Source organism: Aotus nancymaae, unplaced genomic scaffold (genome assembly GCF_030222135.1).
Source record: "Aotus nancymaae isolate 86718 unplaced genomic scaffold, 86718_ANA_hifiasm-v0.15.2.pri h1tg000002l, whole genome shotgun sequence".
In the NCBI taxonomy this organism is placed as follows: domain Eukaryota; kingdom Metazoa; phylum Chordata; class Mammalia; order Primates; family Aotidae; genus Aotus; species Aotus nancymaae.
In genome coordinates, this window is record NW_026988413.1 from 24,191,813 (window position 1) to 24,209,730 (window position 17,918).

Consider the following 17,918-nt stretch of genomic DNA (forward strand, 5'->3'; position numbering starts at 1 on the left):
ATTTTTTTCTGTGTAAGTTTCTAGTTTATATTGTTTGTGTATATTTCTTTTGTTTTTTTTTTTTTTGGTGGGGTGAGGAGTGAGGGATGAGGCTTATTTTTTCAGTTCTCTATATGTTAGTAAGATGAACTCTCAGTTACATGTTGGAATTTCTTTTCCTCTTTTTGTTACTTGCTCATTCTTTTGATTTTGTAATGCTTTTCTTTTATGGAGTTTCTTATGGGTCTATTCTTTTCCATTTATATTTTGGGTTTTTATGTTGAATTTAGAGAGGTCTTTTCTCTTTAGAGTATGTAGTCATGTATATTAGCTTTGAAATTCATTTACTTTTTGTTTCATATTCCTAACAGTCTAATAAAATTTTTACTGTGTTATACCAAGGAGCTATAGATTATATACTTGTATATGGATATATTTTAATCTAATTTAACATTGTATTTTTAAAATTTATTCGTATGCTTTCAAGCAGCATGTACTTTTCATTGAAATGTTCTATTCAAACTGTAACAGCATAGTGACATTTAAATGTGTCCCAAGTTAAGCATTTTGTTTTAATTTTCCTCATTACCTTCTTTGGCTTGCATTTTAAATATTATCCATCAGATTTTTTTGTGTGAAATTAGGAAAAAAGAGTACTCATGTTGTTAAATAATTGTTTATTTTTAACATGCTGCAGGATATTGAAGACAAAGTAAGTAGCAAAATAATAACCTGTAAATGTGCAAGTAGTTTGTAGTTCACCTAAACTAAGCAGATGGTTGAATAGACAGGTACCTTAATATCTTAGACAAGCAGCTTAATCACTTATGCAAAAGAATTTTGGTGAAATGACACAAGGATGGGACTGCCTAAATGTATACTTGTTAATGGATGCTTGGATGCATACAATTTTTAAAAAGATATATATACACACACATATGTAAATACATGTATATATATACACACTTTATATATATTAAAAGTAATATATGTACTTTATTAATATATATTAAAAGATGTATACATACATATATACATAGGCATATGCATATACGTATATATACATATATACATACACATACTTATAAGTTGTAGTCAGACATATATTTAGCCTTCATTGAGCAAAGAAGTCCCTTTTCTCAAAGACAAAGGCCAATTAAACATAATATTCAAGATACCAACATTAGTTTAAGAAATGCACTTTTGGCTGGGTGTGGTGGCTCATGCCTGTAATCCCAGCACTTAGGGAGGCTGAGGCGGGTGGATCACGAGGTCAGGAGTTTGAGACCAACTTGGTCAAGATGATGAAACTCCGTCTCTACTAAAAATACAAAAATTACCTAAGTGTGGTGGCCCATGCCTATAGTCCCAACTACTTGGGAGGCTGAGGCAGAAGAATCACTTGAATCTGGGAGGTGAAGGTTGCAATGAGCAGAGATCACGCCACTGCACGCCAGCCTGGGCAACAGAGCAAGACTGTCTCAAAAAAAAAAAAATTTTTTTTATACTTGTTTTGATTTTATTTTTAAAAATGTTGTAAATTGAAAGTGGAATAGCTAAAGCTTTTAAAATTACTTGTAATTATTGTTATTTATTATGATTATTTTGAATTATTGAAATGAACAATTATAGTAGTTTTTGTTTCCACTCTTCCATAACAATTAATTCTTTACACAAAGGAAAATAGAACAATGTATGTATTTATTTACAAGTTTCACTAGGTAATTAAAGTTTCTTAAACACAAGATTTGTGTACAAAATGTTATTTAGGCATTATTTTTTTATTCAAAAAGGTTAGGAGCCATGTATCTTATGCCCGGGATAAAATTAAAGTTTTGTTGTACAAAATATTAATCCTTGAAATTACTCTTTGTAGGGAAGTTAAATAAGAGTCTGTTATATGCTGTATTCTGACGTTTCCAAATACATTTGGACAAAATAGGACACAGCTGTTATAGTGAAAAACAATGCAATGTAGACTTATTCTTTACATTTAAATACAGCAATCATCATCTTAATGTTTTTCTATGGTAGAGACCTAATAGATTACAAAAATCTTCAGATTTGTATTCTTATTTCTAATGCAATTTATTCTTGACTTTTGCTTTGCTGTTGCTGCTTTTTCTTGATATAGTATATTCCTCATTTCTTTTTTTAGGCTAGGCAGCTGGAAGAGAAAGACCGAGTGCTCAAGAAGCAGGATGCATTCTACAAAGAACAGCTGGCTAGACTGGAGGAGAGGGTATGACTATTTTTTGTCATTGATTCTATTACCACATCTGCCGCTTTTTTGTATATTTATTTAAAAATTAATAAATTAGGGCCGGGCGCGGTGGCTCACGCCTGTAATCCCAGCACTTTGGGAGGCCGAGGCAGGTGGATCACGAGGTCAAGAGATTGAGACCATCCCGGTCAACATGGTGAAACCCTGTCTCTACTAAAAATACAAAAAAAAAAAATTAATAAATTAGAACTTCAGCTGCTTTTCCTAATTATCAAGTGGACAGGAAGTGAAGAGGCAAAGCAGATAGTTAGTTTGTCCAATGTAGGAATGTCATTTTTATTTTGGGCACTTTGGAATGGTTGCATTGTTTGTTCATTGATGTATTTTGTCATTTGGGAACTCCACCAGATACTTTTCCTTATATGTTTAGAATCTACATTGTCTCCAGGTCAGACAGTACACTGCTACTCTTAACTTCCCCAAACACTGAGTAAACTTTAGTGCACTTTTAAAAATGGTAGTGTTTTAAATGATATATTTTCTTATCTTTTTTTTTTTTCTTTTTGAGAAAGAATCTCATTCTGTTGCCCAGACTGGAGTGCAGTGGTGCAATCTTGGGTCACTGCAACTTCCACCTACCAGGTTCAAGTGATTCTCATGCCTTAGCCTCCTGAGTAGCTGGGATTACAGGCATGCACCACCATGCCTGGCTAATTTTTGTATTTTTCTTAGAGATAGAGTTTCACTATGTTGGCCAGGCTGGTCTCGAATTCCTGACCTCAAGTGATCTGCCCACCTCAGCCTTACAAAGTGGTGGGATTACAGGCGCAAGCCGCTCCACTTGGCAGGATATATTTTCTTTCTGAAAACTCAGTTTCACTGCATTTGTAGTTAAGAAATGAATGTCTCCTTCAGGAGAGGTGGACAGGAGCTGAATAGTAGAAGTTAAATATGAGTTAGGAGAAGGAAAAGAGATAGGATGTCAGTCAGCATGGGTCTAGAATTTGACAAAGACGGGCAAAAGAAGGCAATGAGTTTAAGAATGGGAGTTTAACACCTATCAGTGCCCTCTGCAATAAAGTACATTGGTTATCTAAATTAATTTCATACATAGACCATGAGGTTGCAGAGTGAGCTCTCTCTTTTTTCGAGTGAAGCCCTCAAAATTTTATTTGTTGAAAATATGTTATTTGATAAGAAAATAGGAAAAAATGAGAAATAAACTATTAATCCTCACTCAGTACAGTTATTTATATGTTAAATGTGTTTGCTGTCTCCATGTGTTACTGAACTGAATACTTCTTGAATGTAGGAAGCATTCTCCTATTCATTTAGCAGATATTTACTTAAGCACCTAATATATGTTTGGCCCTGGTCTTGTGCCAGCAGCTATGTGCTGGTGAAGAAAATGAGGTAAACATCTGTCTTCATGGAGCTTAAATTCAATTTAAAACCAGTATACCTAGTGTATGGCAGATTATGATAATTTCAGGAGGAATGAAATGGGAAAAGCAAGTCCCAGAACTGGGGTTTAGTCATGGAGCTGGGTAGAAAGAGAAGATCTCTCTGTTGAGATTATGACATTTAGGAAGAGAGGCCTATGGTAATAGGGAAGCAAGCCACTGCCAAAACCGTGAAGCAGGCATGAACTTGGCATGTTTGGGAAGGCTGGAGGGTTTAGGAGCAGACCAGCCCCCTGGCTGCTCTCTTGGGCAAGAGTTGAATCAACAGAGAATTAGTAAGAAATTATGGGATTAATTCAGAAAAGGAATGACAATGGTGTGGGTCTGAGTGCTGGCAGGGGAAGTAATGAAATGTGCAGTATTTTAAAGGTAGAGTTGGCCAGATTTGCTGATGACTTTGAACATGAGTGAAGAAAGCAAAGACTCAAAGAACCTTTAGGTTTATGGCCTTCACAACTAGAAGGTTTTTTCCACAGGGGAAGATTCTTAAGATACGGATTGGGATGTTGGTGGTAGAGGAAATCAGGAGTTTCATTATGGATATGTTAAGCTTACGACACTTAAGACATTGAAGTAGAGATGTTGAATAGGCATAAAGTGGAATGGTTTAGAAAATGACAGCAATTTTTCCTGTAAAAGGCCAGATAGTAAATATTTTAGGCTTTGCATGCCACATTTGGTTTCTGTGCAGCTACCCAACTCTGCCTTTGTAATGTGGAATCAGAGAAAGCCAATTGTAAATGAATGAGTATGGCTCTGTTCTAATTGCAGGACACTGAAGTATGAAGTTCATACAATTTTCATACATCACAAAATTTTGCTTTAATTTTTTTTCAACCATTTAAAATTGAAAAATCAAAACCAAGTAATGGGCCTGATTTGGCCCCCTGTTTGTAGTGTGCAGAACTCTGATTTAGAGCACAAGGCTCTGACGTCAGATGCCTTGGATTCAAATTTCTGACCTGGCATTTCCCTACGGTGTAATGTGGAGCATCTTACTTTACTTCTCAGTTGTTTCAGTTGTTAAGTGATGATATAATAGTATTTACCTCACTAATTTGTTAAATGAGCTAATACTCATAAAGCACCTGTAATAGTGTGTAGCACAGAGTAACCGCTCACCCACTAATTGTTTTACTTCTATACTTAGAGATTGTACATGGGTTAGAGTTTGTATTAGTTTGTTTTCACACTGCTATGATGAACTACCTAAGACTGGATAATTTATGAAGTGAAGAACTTTAATTGACTCACAGTTCTTCATGGCTGGGGAGGCCTCAGGAAACTTACAATCATGGCGGAAGGTGAAGGGGAAGCAGGCACCTTTTTCACAAGGTGTCAGGACAGAGAGAGGACATGCAGGGGAAACTGCTGCTTTTAAACCCTCAGATCTGAGAACTCTCTCACTATCACAAGAACAGCCTGGGGGAAACTGTACCCATAATCCAATTACCTCCTACCAGGTCCCTCCCTCAACATGTGGGTATTACAATTCTAGATGAGATAGAGCCAAACCATATCAGAGTGAGTAAATGTTAGCTGAATAAATGAATGAAAGTGAACATTTTTGACGTGATGTACCTGGCACCTGCTTTTCCCCACCCAGTGACAATTTTCTTTGCCATCAGGTTATACTATGTTAGGTTATTTGCCTTTTATTGTTATCAGGTTCAAGAAAAGGCACTGAAAAATATTCTCCCATTTCTCATAGACTAATTCACTGTTAGGCTTTTTGGCATCAAGTAGAACAAGTGGTAGAAGATTAGATAGACACAATATGATAAGATCAAATTATTGTGAGTCGTGTCTTATATAGGCAGAATATATTGTTTTCCTTTTTGAAGATCAGGCTGGAAAGTAGTTACCCTGCAGTTGAAACTGAAATCTGAGAAGCACCAGTGAGCTTAAAATGCTAAGGTGGAATGTATACACTACTATTGGTTAATACTCAATAATGCCACATTAAGTACTATGTGGGAGAAAGAATGTTGAGGAATCAGAAGGCATGCTTTTGTCATCTAGCTGTTTGGCAGTTCACCTAATCTCTTGTGGTGTCTGGTTCTTTATCTGTAAAATGTTCCTTGCTCATCTTCATGGTGACTGAGGGTAGATCAGGTGAATATGTAAAAACCCCTTGAAAACTGGAAAGAGCTTAACAAATATCAGCTGTTGCCGTGAAAGACTATCTGCTTACTTTCCATTATGTATAAGATAATGATAATCATAAAATTACTATTATTCAACTGCCTTGTGTCTTTTGCCCATTTCTATACAGTCCTGTTTTTGTTTGTTATTGTCATTCTCAAAGTACCCGAGTTGAATTTTGTCCATTTGGATTTCTTCCAGGAATATATGAGAGACATTTAGGTCTCTAATGATGGAGCATTTTCTAGGCATAATGTAAATGATTGTAAAGGGATTTTCTTTTGTATTGTGACGTGGTGAAAATTACAGTGTCTAACTATTTCTGTTAGGAATTCTGTGCACACTCTGGTATTAGTGTGAAAATGCTGAATCCAATAATTCACATTGTAAGAAATGATTATAATATTAGTATAACTTGCAGATCATCTAACTCACTAGAAATTCCAGGTTTCCTATGGTTTAAAAGTGGACATATGCACATATCTTTCCTCTTTTAACCAAATGAAATGATAAAATTATAAAGTAGATACCAGGTGGTGTATCTTTAATGGAGAGGGGTGTGACATCAACGAGTCTTTTATGGAATCATTCTGAGGGAGATTCCTGAGATAACCTTACCATCTGCCCATTGGCTAGATTAACCAACACAGCAATTGTACACGTTATTAATTTTTGATGACTTGAACTATTCATTTATATTGGCTTGATGTAAATTTCTTTTGAAAGTATAATCAAAGTCCACTAAATGTGAAGTACCTTCAGTTTCTGTAATACAGCTTGGTTTGCTTATTGGATCTATGTCAATAAACTCCTTATTAATTAGATAATTCCCATGTGTGAATGGAACTCCCTCCACCCAGGTATTTATATTGGCCACTCCACCCAAGAGTCTGAGATAATTTTCTTCTTTCACTAACTCATTAGAAGTAATAAGTGTAATTTAACTGGACACTGATTTCACCCTTTTTAGAACCAGTTTTCAAAAGCAGCGACACTTTACTGAGACAAGTGTCGCTGCTTTTGAAAACTGGTTCTAAAAAGTCTCATTTTTTCAAAGCCATTTGAAAAGATTTTTTAAGTCCTTATAGTCAAATGTTGCTGAGTTATCAATGGCATCTCTGTGAACATGAGAGATACCACATTTAGGTGTTTTGCCTAATTGAAAGATACTTACAGAGTTTTAATTCCTAGTTATTGATATAAGAGACATGGATAGTATTAATTCCTGGTTAGTGATTTGATGGGAGGAAGCTGAGAGCAGCTTTCAAAGAGAAGATTCTTAAGTGTTTCTAAGAAGTAGTCTCCAAGGCTCCCAGGGAATTCTGTAGTTTGTTTTCCAAACTTTATTTTTAATTTTTTTCTCAACTTTATTTTTGTTTGTTGTATAATTGACAAATACATCCGTAATGCTTTATACCTCTTTATGATAGCCACGTTTTGTTTATAATACTTGTGATTAGTTATGTGTGTTTATCTTGTAAACTCCTGAGGACACAGAGCTTATTTCCTTATTTCTGTATTTCCATTTTTTTCTTTTGTTTTTGAGTTTGTGTAACTTACATATCCAAGTAGCATGTTGAATGAATCCTAGATTTTCTAAGCTTATACTATGAAGTTATGTTTATGCAATTAGTGTATAGTTTTAAAATACACACAAATGTTTAACATCTTTTTCACAAACCATTTAAATTCATCATTTGATTCTATGCTGTGAAAGTCAGGTTTAACTTTGAACACTTTGTTATTGTTCATAGCATCATCATTAACAGTAGCTAATGATAACATTTATTGAGCATTTACATTGTGGTAGGTACTTTGCAGGGATTGTCTCACTTTATACACCAGCAACCTTGTGTGGCTGTGCACCCTGTTATTTAGATGAAGGCTTAAAGTAATTCACCCGAGAACATACAGTCAAAATATGATAGACCTGGCTTTGAGCCAGGTTCCATACTTGAGCATTTAGCTGCTGTGTAGTACTAACTTGAAGATATTCATTCTGTTTAGTTCTTTGGGTTGTAAGTTAGCTCTTTCAGCTTCTAATACAACGTTTTAGGTCCTGACATTATTATTTGGTTAATGCTACCTCATAACCTAAAAGAGTTAAGCATTCAAAAACGCATAATTTTCTCCCCAGAATTTGGCGTTTCCTGGGAAAATTTGACCAAAAGGGAATGAATAAGGTCGTATTACCTAGTGATTACAGCGTGATACCCCTAAGAGTTATTTTAATATCTAGTTGTGCTTCTTTCACATTGAAGTAAGATATTTGTAGTCATTCACGCAGTTTAAAAATTTCTCTTTGAGGTCTTCATTCACTCACTCATTTGATAATATTGCTTTCCATATTTTCATCTCTTTCCATCTTCTGGAAAGAAAGCAAACTTTGTTTTACTTTTGATAAAGTGTTTTGATAGTTTTTCATCAGAGTCCGGATCGTTGTGTGTTCTTCAGGAAAATGTGTATTTTCCAGGAGTCTGTTGGTCCTGTAGGAGGGAAGCAAGGGGAAGGACCGTGGTTATCGTGTCATGGAGGGTAGAACCCGTGGTCTCCCAGGGGTCTTCCAGGAGGAAGGGCCTTGTCTCCCCAGGACATGTTGAAGACTCGAGCTCTTTGATAATGTGTCTTACACATATAACTTCTCAATTATGAATTTGAATTGATTTGCTCTGTGGAATCCACTTTGCTCTTGGCTTTCCTAAGAATGATGGGGTTTGACTGCATGAAGGGAGATGTAAAAGGCCTGGTGGCTTGAGGAGCTGAGGGAGATCAGAACGCTTAGGTAGCTGTAATACAATGTTGAGTAACCCAGTGATGTGGCATGCATTTGTTCTTTGACAGCTCCTCCCTACACCTCCCCTCACTGCATTTATAATTTATTTGCATTCTTAAATATGAAGATATATTTGTAAGAGTAGCCACTTAAAATACTGTTTTATGTGCTGTATGTTAAAAAATTAAAGACTTATTAGGCTGGTTTTCCATGGCATATAATCAAATAGATGCCTCCTTGTTTATAAACCTATTACCTATTATTTATCATATGCTGACTATATTGAGGATCTGCTAAGTGTATGCCATCCTTCAAAATTCTTTCCCACTTCAGGGCCTTTGCCTTTGTTGTTCCCTGGGATACTCTTTTCCACCTTTGAATAGCTGTCTCTGACTGCCTTACAAGTTTTTAAGCTTTCCTAATGACTCTCGGAAACTAGACTTCTGAACCCTGTCCATAACTCTCATATCAACCTATTTATTTCTTTGAAAGCACTCTTCCAGATCTATAACTAGTTTACTCATTATCTGTTAACTTGTTCATGACTGCCTTCCCAATCATCCAGTAGAAGTCCAACGAAGACAGAAACTTTGCCTCAGACACCTCTGAATCCCTTACCTGGTGAATAATAAATGCCAGTGTGGCATGGATTGCTTTCAGTTTTCAGACACCTCTGGTTTTCAGCAGCAATTTGCATACATACTACAGGAAATCCTGTAGAATTAAGAGGGGGAGAGAATTGTATACACTGGGCAAAAGAGAATAATTCAAAGAGAATGGTGAAAAATAAATTGTCACTAAGAAGAAAAGTATATTACTAGTTTGTCATCTGTGGAGAGAGTTGCTAATTAAATTCTAAGGTCATGCTTACATCAAGTGAGCAATGTTTAAAAGTCTCTCACTTACGGCAGATGACATGTCTTTTATTGCATCATAAAGTGTTGGGCTCATCTGTATGATTAATTGGCTTTTGATTTCGTGACTTCTTCTTTGTCAATTAGTACCTTTGCTTCTGTGCTCCTCTGTGTGAAGCTTGGGGAAAAATAATGTCAACAATGATAATAACGAGGAATGACAACAGAACAGGTGATTGTCATTCCAGTGCGCTTCTTATGGGAAGAAATTGGTACCTATTTGTACTACCAGATGAAGTCTGTCATTGTAAACTTTCAGTGAGTGAAGCTGGATCAACCTTTTCAAGGAATTAATACAGGATGGATTCACAATTAGACTACTGACATCTGAGATACTAAAATATAAACAGTTCTTTTTTGAAGATGGGGAGATAAGAAACTGGGTTTGTGGGTTTAAGAAACCGTTTACTATTCCCCCCCCACCGGTCCCCCACCACACACGCACACATAAAACAACTTGCTTTCTAAATAGTTACCAACAATTTCAGGTCATGTGCATAACTCATTTTGGCCATGCAGTGTGACAGAGTAAATTTAACACAATAGTTAAAAATGTAACTTCTTGGTAGATGCACCTGCGTAGGTTATACTAGTTTGTACTTGTCAACCTAGAGAGAGATACTATTCCTTTGACACTGGAAAATTTTGTACTGGCTTCCTCATTCATGTGGAGATCAGGGCAGATTCCCTGTGGTTTCTGTAGTTACCGAGAGTTGCAGAAACAGAGATGAGGTTTTATAGTCCACAGGTTTGGATGTTGAAGTTAATAGAAGCCAATATCCCTTTTAATTATAATGTCATAAGCAACAGAGCTTTTAGTAAAGTGGCTTGGATTGTGTACATTGAGTTACTCTCAATTTTTTTTAATCATTAACGAGTAATGGTAGTTTAAGTAAATGAACTTAGATGTTAATAGGTAGAAAAATTAATAAGGCCCAGTATCACCATATCTTTTGTTAACGTAATTGACACATCTATAACTTAGGTGCAAAGATGGAACCATTTTACCCTCTTTACCTGCTTTCCTAAAGGAAGTTTATTATTGCAGATATTCCAAAAGTAGCAAGCAAGATGTTTTTTTTTTCTCCTAGTTTGTTCTCTGGAGTAAAAAAATCAATATAGTATAGTAGATATGGGGGTCTTATCCTTGATTCATTATTCAACAAATCCTCGAAATGCATTGGCTTTTCTGTTAACCTCTCTGAAAGTTCGAATGGGAAGTGTGGTTTAGGTAACCTTGAATTGCTTTTTAAATCTGGCTTTAAGGATATGAGACTTACTTTTTTTCCTAGGGTGAGCTGTTAAAAGTGCATCCAGGTAAAATGATCCCCTTAACTGGAGTCAGTTTTTCTATGTCTAACTTTAGGGGGAAAGATTTGCAAATCATGGGATCAGCACTTAGTTTGGGGCTCTATTTACCATGTAGGCTGTCAAAAAGTATTAACCTTAAGGTAAGATGAGAACACGGAGTACAAAGCTGTGAGTTGATGGCACGCAGTACAGCGGTATTAAATAGCATTATCCATCCTGCTTGCTACAGTAAATAGGATTTCACTATTATGATGTGTCAGGGCTTTCAGTGAAATCAAATTTACAAGACACTAAACTGCCATCCTCTCTGCTGAGCAGCTTTATTCTGGGATCTTGCTTTCATATTAATCCTGTTGGTAGGAAATACTTGTACCAATTGTGCATGGAAATTATAATTTAATGATCTCTTCCTTTTCTTTATTCAGAGCTTAGAATGGACTACTGTGCTTTGCAGTGATAGCCCCAGGGCTCTAGAAAGAGATAATATACAGTTCAACTTTAAAGCCCAGTATTGCTTTTTTGTGAGTGCCTGTAATGATCATAAGTGCTGAGATGCCAACAATATGGGTTGCATACTTTCTCAACTCTTCACATTTCCTTTACCTTTTGAAAGACTACACAATAAAATAATTAGATTCTGTTTACCTTGATGGTTTTAAAAAATGATATGCCACTTGAATGTGTAAAGACAAGGTAAGAAATAAAGCATTGTGGAGTCCAGGGAAAATTAATTCCACTTTTAAAGATTCTGTACATTTTGGGAAGGCTCAGCAGGCTGTTTTATTTGAAAAACAATTGTTTACTCACTTTACTTTCTTTGAGCTCCTTTCTTGCTATTGATAAGAATATTACAGCCAGGAAATCATTATGTTTCCTGAGTATAAGATTGAAATTGGCTACATCCTTTGAATTTTTTTCACATCCAATTTCAAAGTTAGTGATTGTTTTGCTTCTTGACATCTTGTTTATTTATAAATTTCAAATGTATTTCATGTAGGCAGACCAGCCAATGCGTATTTCCTTATTTTACTGACTGAAAAACTAAAATACATGAATATTAAAATTTTTAAAGAAAATTGCAAGGCTTGTGTTAGAAAGTGCTCTTCAATCACAGATTTATGTTCAAACCATGAGACAGCTGTGCCTCTATAAGGCATTACGTTTCAACACATTAGCTTCAGTTAAAAAGATATATTTGGTCATTAAAACGTTTGCAAATAATATTAGCTCATAACATCATCAAATAAGAAGTGCCCACATCTGAATTTGGCATGTAAAGCAGGTTTGCACAGTAAGGTCAGCATTTAATGAAGGGAACCCAAATCCAATTTGTCCATGTAGACTAAGGTAGGATTTTAACTTTGATCATTCTTATCAGAATTTTGGGGGCCAGAGGGAGTCCTTGGCATTCACCACTCATTCAAAAACACATTTATTAATCTCCTACAGTGAGCCAGGCTCTATTCAAAGATACAATGATGAATACAAATGGCGCAAAAGCCCATTGGTGTCTGGTATGGAGCTTTCAGTTGACACAGTGGTGCAATGGACCCGTGGAGGCTGTGTGTTTTGTGAAGAACACCACCTTTTTACTACCTTTGTCCGTTCAAGGTCTAAAGATCATGGGATTTGGAGGGAAAGTTAGTAGGTTGGAGAGATCCATCAGGTTGAATTCTCAGATAAAGACTCCGATACATTGGTTGCCTCAAGTAGTTCTCTCTGAAAATAAACATTAAACAGGTAAGTTCCTTTGAAGACCAGAACTCATTCCCCTCTGATCACTGTGATAGTGCCTAGCACATAATAAACCTTGGATAAATGTTTTAAAATTAATGCGTTTGTCCAGGAATGGGGTGGGTTCCATGGCCAAATAATTTTGAGGAATGTCAGGTTTCACTAAGCTGAACAGATTTCTTTTCTACAGGCCTTCTCAGAAGTTATGGACACTTAGAGCCTCCAGAATGAGGATGTTACATGGTGTGTTTCAGCATTATACCCAAACCATGGAATCTTTCTTCTGAGATACATCCGTGAATTTATCCCAGTATATCACCCGAGATTTCTGTGCCCTGAATAATGCTAGTACCTACATTTTTTTAGTCCTTCGTAGCTTGCATCCTAGGATGTAAAGGTAGATTAGCTATAGAATTTCACTGATGGAATTCCTAATCTGAGGGCTTCTGAGGACCTGAAAGCACCCTGGGATTTCCACCCTTTGCACCATGTTCCAAAAGCATAGGCAGATGAGAAGAGCCTATCTCAGGGTCCAAAAGGTGCTCTGGGGTGGGGTGTTCTTTCTCACTCTGAATTCTCTTCCTAATCCTTACCCTCTCCGAGAGTCTTTGAGAAAACTGTAGCCCATAGTAGGCGTCTCATTTTTGTATTTAGGTGTCCATTGATTCAAGCTTGCATTATTCTAATCTCCTCAGAATTGGGAGCAATGGGTAATGGGGTTTCTCCTAGATCTTCCTATGTCAAGATTAAGCATCATGCCCATTAACTCAAGAGTTGTACATCCTTACCCAAAGAACCAGGCACGTGTTTCAGCAGAATGCCACCAATGGAAGATCTGAACCAGAATATTCTTCCCTTCTATGAAATGAAGTGGGAAGGTAATTAACTTGGATAAATTACCCCTGTGGATCTTTACAAATCTTCCTGCAAGTGTTGCCAAGATACGGTGCTGGGGGAGCGAGTGAAACAGATATCAACATCTTCTCTTCCGTTAGAGCCTCAAGATTTCTCTGACCCTCTAGAAATAATTTATAGGACTTGCTATTATTTTATGAGGAAGCAGTAAGGTTTGCTTACATAGGTTAGAAAGTGCACCTTTGTATCAGGAGAATAAGTTTGATGATGGTCAGTAATCACATGCTCTGTAATTTAATTTTTTTTAAGAAAACATTTAGAACTGGAGTTCAGAGAGAATGGTATGGTCACCACACTGTCCCCTTGCGACTTGTAGTGTTTGCATAAGCTATATAAGAGCAGTGGCCTTGTCTGTTCCCAGCTGTATCCCTAGTACCTAGACCAGTGCTTGGCACTTAGGAAGTGCTTGTTAATTGTCAAATGAAGGCATTTTGAGCAAGTCAAAAAGGGCCATGTAACTTAGAGATGCATCTTCCAGGTTGCTTCGTGGGCAGCTTGTCTCAAGTTAGACCTTATTCTGCAGGTTTTCTGAGATTTAGGTGAGGGTCCTTTTGCTCCAGTCATGCTAACTTCTACTATGAATGCACCAATATATCGTATGTAACATTAAACATCAGTGTAATTACTACTTCTCAAGCAAACTTTTGAATAAATCAAATTATTGTCTAAGTGATGTTCTTATTCATTAGTTTTACATGACTGGGGAGAGAGTGAACAATGATATCAATTTTATCCACAATCTTTATCCTAAATAGAATGCCCAACTTCATATATTATCCCAAAACCTGGTTTGAGTGATAGAGTGCCCCTGGGTACTGTGCATTATGTACATCCTTGTTCCAAGATAGTTGGCAAAGAAATTTTTTTTTTTTTTTGAGATGGAGTCTTGCTCTGTCGCCCAGGTTGGAGTGCAGTGGCACGGTCTTGGCTCACTGCAACCTCCGCCTCCTAGGTTCAAGTGATTCTCCTGCCTCAACCTCCCAAGTAGCTGGGACTGCAGGTACGTGCCATCATGCCTGGCTAATTTTTTGTATTTTTAGTAGAGATGGGGTTTCACCATGTTAGCCAGGATGGTCTCAATCTCCTGACTTTGTGATCTGCCCGCCTTGGCCTCCCAGAGTGCTAGGATTACAGGTGTGAGCCACTGCACCCAGCTGCAAAGAAATATTAATATCAGTGTCAGTACCATCAATGTCATCATTAAAACATCCACCATCAGCACATGCCTATAGTCCCAGCTATTCGGGAGGCTGAGGCAGGAGAATTGCTTGAACCCAGGAGGCAGAGGTTGCAGTGAGCTGAGATTCCACCACTGCACTCCAGCCTGGATGACAGAGCGAGACTCCATCCCAAAAAAAAAAAAAAAATTCACCATCTATTGAGGGATTATTATAAGCCAGGCAGTGCTTGAAACGAGTTAACATAATACAGTATTCTATCCCTAGAACAAACCATTAGGGGAAGGTATTTTTCTCTTCCCTACACAGCCAATTCATTTGTTGAGGCTCAAAGACATTGAGTAACTTGACCTGGGATTCCTAGCTGGGGCACCCAGGCCTCTGTCTTCCTCCTCACCAACAGCCTCTCCTTCTGTGTGACCAGTGCTAGACTATTAAATTTTCACGAGGCTTTTGGTCTCAGGTTTATCGTGTGCTTCCACTGTCCTTTTCATCCTCCCCTTCTTTGTTTTTATTTATTTGTTTTTTGAGGCAGAGTCTTGCTCTGTCACCCAGGCTGGAGTGCAGTGGTATGATCTCAGCTCACAGCAACCTCCACCTCCCGAGTTCAGGATTCTCCCACCTCAGCCTCCCGAGTAGCTGGGATTACAAGTGTGCACCACCATGACTGACTAATTTGTAGAGATGGGGTTTCACCATGTTGGCCAGGGTGGTGTTGAACTGACCTTAAGTGATCTACCTGCCTCTGCCTCCCAAAGTGCTGAGATTACAGGCATGAGCCACTGCATCTCGCCCTCCCCCTCTTTAAAAAGATTTTTGGTGGAAGTGGCATGACATTTTTTGTTTAGAACTGCTAGAGTCAAGTAACAGATTCTCAACTAAGTTTCCCTCAGCAACATTTGTACTTAGCTTTCTTCTGCAATCGTAGTACCCATTGTTTTATTTAATAGTGAGTCTTGACAGTAAAGGGAAGCTGAATCAGCTTTATTATAGGGCCTGATTAGATACAGTTAATTAGTATGGCTATACTATATCGGCTAAATTGTTAGGAGAGTTGCTGAAAGTAAGGAAATTGTAAAGGATCTGTGAATTGAGCCTTACTCCTCTGAGGTGATGCAGAGGAAAACAGCTGGCCCTATATTGTGGGGAAATATAACCAGAAATTGAAGTTATAAGCCAAGCTAAATCAGCCCAGGTAAAGGTGATGCCACTTTCTGTGATGGCAACTAGTAGCTCTTAAGTGGCCTTGAACCATGGTGTCCACAGCAGCCCAGCACGCTTTGCCTGCTATGTGGATTGTACCTGTGGAATCCCGGGCACAGCTTCCTGCAAATTTAGGTTTAGTCACAAGAACTCTCGATTCTAAGACCGAGTGTGCTCTTGTTTCAACTCTCTAGTTTCAGGTCAGAAATGCTTTGCCTATCCTAGAACTTTTTGACCTTCAACTTCCCCAGGCTCTGCCTCAAAATTGACTTTAGTAATTAATAAACTTCAGTGCATGTCCACCTCAATGAACCACCCTCACGCCAGCCCTGCTGTTGACCCTCCTTGATGGCAGATTGTTGTCCATGTCCTGCCTCAGCATACCTTCCTAGGAAATCTCCATGCTTGCTTTCTCTCTGTAGATTGCTCTGCCCCGTGTTGGACATCTTAGTTTTACTTCTTTTCCCAACTTTATTTTTGTTTTTTTGTATAACTGAAAAATACATTCACAATGTTTTATACCTCTCTTTTTATGATAGCCATGTTTTGTTTATAATATTTGTGAATAGTTGTAGATGATGAGGGGATGTTGAGCACCTACTTTGTGCACAGGTATTATGCATAGTAGTTACCTGTGACACACGAAGTGACTGAAGCAGACACAGTTTACCTCTAACATCTCATCACTCCTCCTTGCTTGTTACCTCTTAATATTAGAATTTCTAGAACTTAATCATAATGTAGTTTTCACCTTGGCTAGGTGGACCATCTGTGATTGATGTAGACAGCAAAAATAAGGGTGAGAGCAGAATGGCAAAGGCTGAGGGGTTATCTCCTTGGGCAAGCAATCCATATGTTGAGAAGATTTGTCTGCTTTTCTGTTTATCCTAATTATCATTAACATGAATATGTAACTAGAACTACAATGAGCACTTCTGTAGTTTAAGAAAAATAACACATAATAAAATATGAACTGTCTGTTCTCTCATGGTGTAGTTGCTGTAAATTGTGGAAATTTGGCAGACGTCCCTAGAACTATTTGTTAAAATTCAATAGGATGTAATTAAAGACAGAGACTGCCATTTTGCTGTTGGGTACATTAAAAAATTATATTACGTATCATTTGGATTTGACCCTGAACTCACTTCCCAAAAGATTAACGTCAGAAAGACAAAAGTATATTTTAGTCTAAATAGAGGCTCAAGTTATATAAAGTAACTAAATTTATGGAAATATCAGTTACTCTAGCTATTTAAGAGTAATTATGCAAAAGATAGTTTTAAATGAATGTTACTCTAGAAATGGCCAAATGGAAGCAGTGATTGTGATGAAATTCTGTGCTTCAAACCTTGCCAGACAGTAAAACAAGACTGATGATGTTTTAAGCCTCTATCATTAAAACTAATATTGATACAACAACCTGGATAATATGTTAATGAAATGGAATGTTTTACAGACACACAAAAGTATACTGCTCCTTGAAACTTTAGCATTCATCTAGTATAAAATTAAACTTTTTTCAAGCAAGGAAACAGAAATCTAGAGGCTTGAAAATTGGTTTTATATAGTTGGCAAAGGGAATGGTGGCAGTGTTTACCTAGTTATGATTATCTCATCAAATAAGTTCTAGGCGAGTGAGTGGGTGTTTGTCTGTTTAGGTTCCTACAATTGATTTGTGTTGCGGTGGCCCTCTCAAATATAGACAAGTGGATATGGATTCATGTATTAGACCTCCTGCTTATTGGCTGTTTATTCTTAGCTAAATCATGTAACCTGTTTGACCCTCAGATTCCTCATCTGTAAAGTGGTCTTCATATCATACTTCCTTGGGGGTGTGGAGATTAAATAAAATAGTATATGTTAATTAATATATACATACTTGGATTAATATCAGTTATCAGCACCAGTCTCTAGGAGGTTGATAATTATACAGCTGTTTGATGTAGCTTGTTGTGGGGAGAAAGCCCTAGAATAGAGTGCAGGGATTGAATCTGGAAACACAGATTGAATTCTATTTGAAGTACATATCCATCCTTCCTTCCTTCCTCCTTCCTTTTTCTTTCTTTTCTTTTCTTTTTC

At 37.2% G+C, this 17,918-nt stretch overlaps 1 protein-coding gene across 2 annotated transcripts in view; it reads left to right on the forward strand.

The window, feature by feature from the left end:
• CHCHD3 (coiled-coil-helix-coiled-coil-helix domain containing 3) overlaps positions 1-17,918 on the forward strand; it is a 298,848-nt gene that overhangs the window by 195,611 nt on the left and 85,319 nt on the right. The window contains exons 5-6 of one of the 2 annotated variants that reach the window (XM_021673837.2): positions 677-691; positions 2,138-2,221. In XM_021673837.2, the coding sequence (XP_021529512.1) occupies positions 677-691; positions 2,138-2,221 (99 nt within the window). The remainder of the gene's footprint in view (positions 1-676; positions 692-2,137; positions 2,222-17,918) is intronic. The other variant, XM_021673838.2, reaches the window with a different exon arrangement.